Below are 10,579 nucleotides of genomic sequence, written 5' to 3'. Positions count from 1 at the left end.
ATGTAATAAAATAGGAGGCATTACTTTTGGAGCAGCCCTCATACTTTTCCATTTGTGTACCTATACACGAAGTAACATATCTAAACGCTCATACACAACACTGTATATAAGGTGGTTGTTTCTTGTTTTTCATTTATATCAGGCTGCCAATCCAGCTCTGACGATGTATAAAACCCTCTATGAAGTATCTAGTCATTTCTATATATTTGCTCCCAATTTTGCTTCCAAATGCTCTTCTCCTAATGACTCCAATTCAAAGAGTCTCAGAAAATGTTTAGGGGATTTTCTTAATGTATTAAATAATACAATGCATTATTTCCCTTGAAATGGGATGTCAGCTGAAATATGGTTTCAGAATTCTTGAGTAGAACAGCAGAACTCAGTCCCAGTGAAGAGATACACCAACTTAGTAGCTCACTGAAAACTGGTAGGGAGGTTTTTAATGGCATCTGCTATTCATATATGTGCAGAGTCAAATCTGTATATTATTGTTCCAACAAAGAGCATGAATGAATGAATGATCTTTACACACTTAAGACATTCAGATTACTAAGAGCAGGCTGTACAGATGAGTATCTATACTGAGTTCATGCAACACTTCTCTTTTGCTTGCTCCTTTTGTTTCTGTCAGAAAAGGAGGGGCTACTACCTTGGTGTCTGTTCAAAGCTGTCGCAGTGTCAGATGCAGAGCCTTTGCAAAGACAGGTGACATCTTTGGGGAAAAGGGGAGAGCTGTCATTTCCAATACGCTTGCATACTCACAGAGTTTGGATCGATCGGAGAGGTGCAAAGAGCCCCTTGCTGATGGTCTGCAATTTGTTGTCATAAAGAGATAGCAGTTTGAGATTATGCAGACCTTGGAACGTGTTTACCCTCAGACAGTTGATCTTATTGGCATTGAGAAGCCTGAAAAAAGAGGAAAGATTTATAATTCATTAATCTTAGAATAATCAGATAAAGATAGACTGAACTTTGGGGTTAAATCTAAAAAATATTAATACGGTCACCAAAACCACTGCACATTTAAACACCTTCATTTGCCTGTTATGTTACAAAGGTGTAAAAAAACACTGGCAACATCAGTACTCAAAATTCCAAACAAATATTTAGAGAAGCCTTCAGCTTAGTATACACAGCAATGGCAAACACTTCCCCCCCTGCTACTCCATGCATGCACACACACACACACACACACACACACACAGTCCTCATTGAGAAGAACCCTTTTTTCAATTTTCTTATAGCCGGCAGCTGTCTTAAGTCTAACTGAAATTTCTGAAGGTTGACATCTTGTGATAAGCAGTGCAGGGTTAATTTGATCATGGAAGAACAGAAAATGTGATTCCTCTCAGAGACAAAAGGAGACAGACGTAGGGTCTGGACTAAAGCTTACAGAAAGGCAACTCATTTCATGCATATGGACAGTCAAGAAGTGGGCAGATTAACCAGAGAAGTGCAGCCTCCATCAGTGGAAGTTTTCAATATCAGACCCGCTGCAGCCATGAGCAGCCTGCTCTGACTCAGTGAGCTGACCTGACTTTGAGCAAAGGTTCCTAAGTTTGATTGGCTAATGACCACCCGAGGTTCCTTCCAAACTGCACTGTCCCACAGTTCTCAGAAAACACTTCATTCCAGTTACGTTAGATTTCTGTGCAGCTTTGGAAAAGCAGCACAAAGATGTTTTGAGATCCTTTTATTTATTTATGAGATTGCACATTTACACAGCAACCTGTTCATAGAATTAATCAGTTCAGACAGAAAATCTTGGACAATGCTTGTACAAGTTCTCTTAGGTTATCCAGCCAGAGTCCTAGCAACCATACAGTATATACAAGCCCAGCAACAATCTGGATCTCCTTCTGAGACAAACAATCACCACTATCATCTATGTATGTGATATTTCACACTTAGAAAATAGACATGAAAGGACCTGTTCATACAGAAGCCCAAATCCACATATTTCAACTACTGTCAGTCTGAGAAAACGGTGCCCCGCAAGCAGTAGATAGCATAAATCCAGCCGTCTTCATCACATACTTTGTTGATGAAGGGCTTAATATTGTGACAGTAATACCAAATCAGAAGACAAGTGTATTTATAGGTAGAAAGGAAAATATGTTTTTCATTCCACAGCAAGCAAATACGTTGTCTTAAGCACACCTCTAAGCACAGGGAGCTTCAGTTCTCAAGAAACTGTACACAGGACTCTACACAACAGGGCAACCCACTGGGCAAGTAAAGTATGCTTTCCACTGCTCCAAAGTATAACTTCAGGAAGTGTTTCCTCTGCACAGGACCATACCTTTCCATTGCTGAAACTTTTGGAACACCCATTACAGCTCAGTGCTCCCACCAACATTTTGGCAGAGCCATATTACTTTACTGACAGTCTACAGTAATTGTAATTTGCAGAAGATGGTCACATTTGGGTAGGCTCCTGTTCTCAAGGAGAACAGCAGTGCACTGCTTTGGAATGAGATGTCAGAGCAGAACTCACCTCTAGCCAACAGAAAAGTCAATAATAATTCACCAGAATTTTCTTCTCAATAAGTCTTTGAGAAATAATTTTGATGTAAGATAAGAGAAGGTCCCATAAAAGGCAACAACAGATAAAGATGATGTATTTTGCATGAACTAATAGCTAAAATCACTTTATGTCTTTATAAGCAGCATTGGTATGACCTCTCTACTGCCTGTATTTCTGAGACTGTTAATTATGTGACACCTAATCCAAACTTCGGCTGACTCCATCAGAAATAACAGTGTAATTTCCACATTAGGGATAAGGATACAGTTCCAGCAATGTGTTAGACTTCTGAGGTTTTGCTCCAACAGTAAACATCAACGTCATCCCTTACTGCTTGATTCTTATAGCCATTCATATGTCTAAACCAAAGCAAACTTCATCCCATCTCAGTTCTTATGCATTATGCATTTCTCTTTTATGCTTGGACATTATCTTTTATATAAAGAACATGTTAATGAGTCATTGCAAGGCAGAACCAGCTACTGAGTTTTGAACAACAGCCCCAGACATACACTTAATGCTACAAATCCTCCACTATCTACTCCCTGTCTTTGGGTACTGGTCCCACATTGTTTTTAGGTCATGCACATTAACTTAGACTGCCTGCTCCACAACAGGCATGGTTGTACTAGAAGAAAACTGGAAGCAACGATGTACTTTGTTTTATTTTATGCTATCTTCTATTATTATAGTAATGGCTACATTACAAGCAGTACTTTTAGCAAAGCATAAAGCAAAAATAACAATAATCTCAGTAATAAGAGAATTTAAAACTGAGCTAATGTTGCATTTATATATGTGAACAACCAGCATGGCTGTTTGTAATGCTTATGAAGTGCACACATAGCAGCACTATGCCGTGTTAGTGCTGTTCACCCTCACGCAGAGCAAGCCTGATCATCACTGATCCCACTTACTAACCCCTCAGAGCAAAGCTGAGCTGCAACTGCAGTCCAACCCAGGATTCAAGTTCACTCTGTCTTTCAACAAAACATGAATAAACCCAACAGTGGGAATTAGAATTTACAGTGTGACAAGTTTTCCTAGCATAAATTTTCAGTGACTGGGTTCATGGCGATATAATCAGTGACATTCCTGTGTAAGCCAAATACCAAAATGAGCGAAACTGATCCTGTGCACAGTCACACAGACAGAGGCACACTCTCTGCTTTAAGCATCAGAGAAAGTAATTTGTAACAGGAAAGTGCTTCTGCAGACTGTTTAGAAGTGGGAATTCAGGTACTACAAAGCTTTTCCAAGGTGACAACACCTATTCCATCTCTCAACTACACAATGTATGTGCAGTACCTCAGTCGAAAGAGGCAGATGGTGAGCTTAATGGTAATCCAGATGTGGCCACACTGGGTGGATCATAACATGGATTAATGTCCAATTTCTGACCAGAATCAGCGAAAAAGGGAAACAAAAGTGAAAAACTATGAGAAAGCAGAATAAATCACTCCGATTTTTTTTTTCCTCCTCCTTACTGTGAGTTAGAGGACAACTTCTGGCCATAAGCATTCAGGTTTATGTCTTCCTTCGAAACACTCAATTATTTTAAAATATCCTCCATGGGCATCATTCTAGCTTTTTATTGATTCCTTCTTAAATGTCACAGCCCTCAGTGGCACCTAATTATTAATTAGATATATACGAGGCTGATCCCACAGTTAAAATGATAAGATTCAAGAAAAAAACAACAACCACAAAGGTGAATGAGAAAAACATAGATTGTAGCAAGCAGGATTGCTGACCTGCCTAAACACTGAACTACGTTGTAAAACAGACCATGCGTTAGTTTTCATTGGACTTGCACCAAAATAAGAGGAAATATTAAATGCTGAGTCTTATTCTTGCAATAATTGCGTGGTATTTGTGTCGCACCAATTTACTGTGAAGGTAAATTTCACTAATTTTCCTGTTGTTGTTGTTTTTTTTTATCAGCTTGATCAGATGAGGTTTTCACACAGCTTCCAGATGTGGTGCACCATTAAAAAAACAATGTTACAAAGTCAAGTAGCAATAAAACTACATGCTACCTAGAGGAATGAGAGACCATTAACTCTCAATTTTCATCCCTCTGGATATTTAATAAATACAAAGAAACTCTCTTGCAAGTCCAGGACCACCACAGAATAGGGGAGGAAGGTGAAAGCCATTGTGGTTACGCACCATTGAAGGCAGCGAGCAGAGCAGTGCAGTATCACCATTCTATGATCCCATTTCCTGAAAGAGGGAATTTGTCCACACACCGAAATAATAACACGTTTCAGCTAAGCCCTCTGAATGAAAGTGTACTGAATTGGCACGGTAATTGGATCAGATGCTCGTAAGCACCATCTGCATAATTAAGATGGTCCCATAATTGAATTATATGCCCAAGCACAGTTTCAAGTGATTAACATTTAAATAACATTTTGAACTCCAAAACCAAAATGATCGAAGAAATTGTTTTTTAAGTGCAAATGGGGATGCTGATTTGGCTTTCACCCTTAACAACGTTTGTATTTTCAGCTCAGCGAAGTCACGTAATCAAACTATCAACAAATAACTACGTAACTCAAAACTGAAACAGCAGCCTAGCAACGCTAACACGCTGGGGACTGCAGGTTGGTTTCTGTTGCTATACAATGGACCAGAAATCATCCTAGGTGCAGTAACCAGCCCACGGGAAAGGGTGGGACAAATGCAGCACCGAACCACTAGAAAACTTCTTCTCTTTCCTTTCCACCAGCTTTGTGTTTTAGCAGTGATGACAACATGATGCAAATGAACCCCATGAACTGTCTGGCACATCCCACAGGCCAGACTCCACTGGGGAAAAGAGAACTCATCAGAAAAAGACAAATTTAAAATGCAGAGGAGAAGAGTGCTGAAGTTATTTGCACACGTAAGAGCAGAATACAAATTCAATACATGCGCCTTTTATAGAATATCAATAATTAAAAGCTTCACCTACATTCACTACATTCACCTTGTACTACTATACAGTAGCAAAGAAAGGGCTCTTGACAGAAAGCATTCCTTAGACCTGTTAGAGTATTTTGTTACAATACAACAGGCCTGTCCAAATATTTCTTCAGCATGGTTTTTTCAGTGTTTTGTCTTGAAATCTGTAGGGAATGGAAAGCCATCCATTACAGGACAACAGCAGAAGCGCCAGTATACAAGTGGGGGCTTAAGAGCTGGAATTAGATAATCCTTAAGGTTCCCTCCGACCCAAGCCACTCGACGATCCTAACTACAGAGTCATGCAAAGGGCCACGCAGCCAACCCAGCAGCCACTGACAAGCAGTGCTTAATGACAGAGCTGTGTGTCCCTGCTTACTTATTGGCAAAATAATCCTATTAGGCTCCAGGAGCGCTTCTGAATGGCCTGGAGTGTAGAACAGCAATCTGAATGCCTCTCTGCATAGTAATATTTTGACATCTACTAAAATTTACATTTTCTAATGTGATGACTGACCACTGAAGAGTCTGTCAGCACTTCAATTGATAACACCCAGTGTGAACTCATCATCATGCTTGCTTGAACCAGCTTCAAGTGTTTCTTCATGTTCAGGAAACTGGATGATGGTGATGACAAATTCATTCAAAGTAAATTAAAATGGAAAAGTCACAAGCTGATAATGAGTCAAAAAGGAACTCTGACAGTCCCACTTTGGAGAGGTTTTAAAGACCTCATTTCATTCCTCATCCAAAAGACTGCAGCTCCAGTTGAACAACATCCATAAAACAATCCTGTGGTACTCGTGTTACTACCTGGAGAATTACAGCACGCAGTATCACAGCATCTGGGCTCCGGCTATTCAAATTCAATACTGTCCAATTTATGCCTGCAGATATCCACATGATAATTCAGATGCACAGGGGAATAAACACATTTTCTCAGCTTCCTGCACTGCCAGGGAGTTAGTTTCTTGTGCAATAATAACTAGGAGAGCTTCTGTCAGGTGAAGCCAGCTTGGAGCACTGGCGTCAGAAGAGCCAATAAATTGCACACTGACGTACAAACTAGCAGTTGTTTTGGGAAGCTGCATGCAGACAGATTACAGAAGTGACACAGGAAAGGCAGATGCTGCTGCAGTCTTTCATTACTGCTTGACTGTAATTGTATTTCTGTGTCTCGCAGATGCTCCTCCCTTGCTTTAACAGCAGTTATTGAGTTTAGCAGTATTATCACAATGGCAGTCTAAATGCAGAAATCTAAAGAAAAAAAGCTTGAGGCAAAAGGCTTGGAAACAATTCTAAAGCTATTAAACAGGTCTGTGCAGGGAGTATTCTCTCCTGCAGTAGAAGGATGAGGGCTACACAGTACCTCTGCTGCTAGCTAGTGATATTCTGAGCAATCAAGGAAAAGTCCCTATGCCATTTTGCTAAGCATTTAGAATCACAAAATCCAGAAAATACATCGCTAATGAAAGATCTCAGGAGGTCATCTGATCAGAACCTCACTAAAAGCAGAGTCAATGTAGAGGCCGTTAACAGACACTTGCTTTATATGAGAAATAATTCTTGTCTTGGCTCACAGGATAATTCACGATGGCAGGAAGCTCCCATCCTGTGAGACTGCCCAAAGCAGGGTGAGCTGTGAGGTCAGGCCTGTTTGCTCACAGTCCTATTCAGCATGGTCTTCAAAACCTTCAGGGACAGAGGCTGCACAATTTCTCTGGGCAGCCTGCTCCACTGCTTGGCTCATCATTGTGAACATCCTTCCCCCTACCTCTACCTAGTCAGTAGTTCTCATTTCATTCCTGTTCTCTCTACTACATGAGAAAAATAAAGAGCTCTGCAGAACAAGAAGATTTTAAACATCCCTTGTTAAGCAACACAGGAGATCACTATGAGGAGAAAGAAACTTGGAAATGGAAAACTGTCAAATCTTTATTCTGGCATTCATGTGGTGTTTGCATCACTGTTTAATGATACTTTTGTATGTATTAGTGTAATGTATACAATACAAAATATTGGAATTGATGTACAATCTTTAGAGTATTTTTTTTTTTAATATTTTGTATGGGTTTGTGCTTAACTGGATTTTCTTTGAGCTTTTAACAAGCTCCAAAAGTGTGCAATAAATATTTGGTAGACTGTAGATCCTATTTTAAGCTCCTAAGTACTGGGATTCACTTTACAATTACACTTCAATACAAGTACTTCAGACTTGGCAAATTCACCATGGAGCTAATTTCCAAGCAACTTCACTGGAAAAACTAAGACAGTACCAAATACTGCACCACTTATCCAAGGAGAAATAGCATAGAAAGTACATTAAGAAGGAGAATAACCCAACAAAAATCTGAGCGGTTGAGGTTTGGGAAGACTGATAGTGGCAGATTCTAACAGCACACACACAGCTTCCCTCTTCATACCAAAGTACTTTGAATAAAGGTCAGTCAGGCTTGTTAAGATGAGATCTAGGTTAGATGATTGCATCTGGGAGAGTAATCTTTCATCACTTTTATCAGTTAACACGTCAAACTCTAGGCATCACCACAAACCTCTGCTTTCACTGTATAAGCACCAGGAGTATATCTACTTGAAGCAACGCTAAAACAAAATAGGCGAGAGGGATTCCCTCTTGCTTGCAAAGCTTGTCCAGCAGCCCATGGGGATCTGAAGCATGAGATGTACGATCAGAACACCGGAGCACTTGTATGACTAGTGACAATGCAAATTGAATTTCCTCAAGAAAAAAGGATTCACTGAAAACTGATACTGGCCAGACATTTGAAAAATGAGATTTCATCCTCTTTTATTTTGCTATATAATCTCTTTAAACAGGAGAGATTTTATAACTTTTGGTTCCAGGAAGCAGAGCGCTCTGTGGCATAAAATGTATAACTAATAAAAAGACCTCCAGAATGTTTGTTTTAATATGGTTGCAGAGAGGAAAGCGTATTACTTAGGTATGAAAAATAGTGGTTAATAAACTTGGTGCCCATTATCCACGGCTCACTGCCTTGAGCCACTTGACTCTGTTTCACTGCCGTCTGGCTCTGCACGTTCACTCGTTTGGGAGCAAGCAGAGCAACTGTCAGGTTTATCTGTCACAGGGCTGCTGAAAAAGAAAGAGCTGCACAGCGTTTTGTTGTGCCCCCTGCGCAGTGACTGGCAGACAGCTTGGCAAGCACAAGGGCTCATGAAAGAGCCTGTCCACATTCCAGTAAAGTTGAAAGACAGGTGAGAAGGACATTCAAATGTATTCCAGTTTCTAGACAGACTAAGATTAGTTTAAGGCCTCCTGGACAGGCATTCAAATTGCCAACAGCTAGCAGTTACTTGAAAACTTCCACCTTAAGCTGAAATCCTTTCCACTCTTCTGGCATTCAAGTGCCAGTTACACAAGCAGGGGTAACTGAGCATGTGCCGTTCCACAGCTTGGACTGATTACTACCTCAATGAAATGGAAGTTGCAGTTTACTATTAAAAAAAAATAATCAGATTGCAGCTGTGCGCACTTCTGGAAAAAATAATAGGTCTCTCAAAGCCAAATTGACCTAAAATTCTCAGAAGGCTCTTGATCCAGATTGCTGAAAAGAATGTATGAGAAGTATGAGGGTCAGGCTGCAGCAGCTTCCGAGAATCCGCCCTCCTGGAAACTGCAGACAGGATAAGGAAAATGGCACAGCCCGAGAAAAGCTTCTCTTCCACAATACAGATAGACAGTTGGACTTGTACAATAACCTTGGCTGCTCTGTTGGTTAAGGTTGCATACTCAGGAAAATATAAGGTTTGTGAAATTAGTAACTTAACAAATCCAATTGTGTGATTATTTATGAGAGTGCCACCTATTTAAATAAGATAGCTAATAACGAATACTTCAGAAACGGCATTTAAATTAACCCAGTTGGAGTAAAATTAAAAAATAATAAGAACTAAAAACCATCCTGCTGTGCCTGGTTACTTTCCTTCTAAATACATTACTGACTTACTCTGTTCTGTGTGACAGAAATACAGGATTCTCATGTTATCCAGGTCATCTAGAACTTGTTCCAAACTCCTCATTTCCCATATACCAAAGACAAATGGGACAGTTTAAGATGCTGTCATGCTGAGCTGAGTATTACTTTACCCAGCTGTAAAGTTTCTGACATTGGTGGCTCTGCCTGAAGGTGTAGGGTACTTGCACAAAACAATTCTGCCTCAACAAAGGTGGAAAACTTTAAGCCTACAGAGTGACAGTATACTTAAACAGAAGGACAGCAACATTTCTGAGGAACACTGATGACTCTTACCCAGAACAGTAAATTACAGTATTATCTGCTCTGCAATTCCATGTCATTTGTTTCCTTCTAATTAAAATCTGAACACTTTTGCACAGGACCTACTGCCACTCCCATTTACTGAGCATGGACTTCTTACCATAAGATCAATATATTTTTAAAAATGTTGCAGCTTTTGCTGAGGAAATTATACTGGCTGCCAGGATACCTTAATCAGAGCCTTCTTACCAGCGTGTCCCCAGACTAGTAGGAAGAAATCCAATCTAGAGACCACTGAACACTAAATTAGATCTAACCATGGAGCACTTTTCCAACTGTTCAGCAGCAAGTCTAAAACCAGCAAATGCTGTTTAAGTGTCCATTAAAATACTACAAGCAATGCCATAATAGTTGCTTTGGGGTTGTGATCAGAAAAGTGTGCATGAGCACTCAATGTTCTCAAAGCCAACTGCTCCTTCACATACAAATACTTTCAGAAGTCCCCTAGAGCCTCAAGAGCTGCAGAGTACTCTGAGAATCCCATGAAGAAAGCGATTTCTCAAGGCTTACCTACTAACAGTTAAATGATTAAAGCATTATTCCCTGTTGTCTGGCATGTAGGTTTTGCTCCTCTAACAAAAAGGTTTAACCTGCATTAATGCACACAGGATAATTACTGCATCTGGGCATAGATATGCAACTCATTGAAGCACAGCACTACATGCACACAGTGACTGTAGTATAAAGCATGAAAGGTGTTTAATGCTTTATTCAAAACATGAGCTATGAGATGGGTCATCTTCCTACTGAAAGAAATTTCATCTATACAGCATCCTGGGTTAGAAAG

General features: G+C 40.0%; 1 protein-coding gene across 6 annotated transcripts in view; it reads right to left on the bottom strand.

The window, feature by feature from the left end:
• The window catches only part of SLIT3 (slit guidance ligand 3), a 526,297-nt gene that overhangs the window by 124,635 nt on the left and 391,083 nt on the right, over positions 1-10,579 (bottom strand). For all 6 annotated transcript variants that reach the window (XM_040646811.1, XM_040646810.1, XM_015293584.4 and 3 more), the window contains one exon: positions 763-906. In XM_040646811.1, coding sequence (XP_040502745.1) covers positions 763-906 — 144 coding nt within the window. The remainder of the gene's footprint in view (positions 1-762; positions 907-10,579) is intronic.

Source organism: Gallus gallus, chromosome 13 (genome assembly GCF_016699485.2).
Source record: "Gallus gallus isolate bGalGal1 chromosome 13, bGalGal1.mat.broiler.GRCg7b, whole genome shotgun sequence".
Taxonomy (NCBI): Eukaryota; Metazoa; Chordata; class Aves; order Galliformes; family Phasianidae; genus Gallus; species Gallus gallus.
This window is presented reverse-complemented; position numbering and strand designations above follow the sequence as displayed.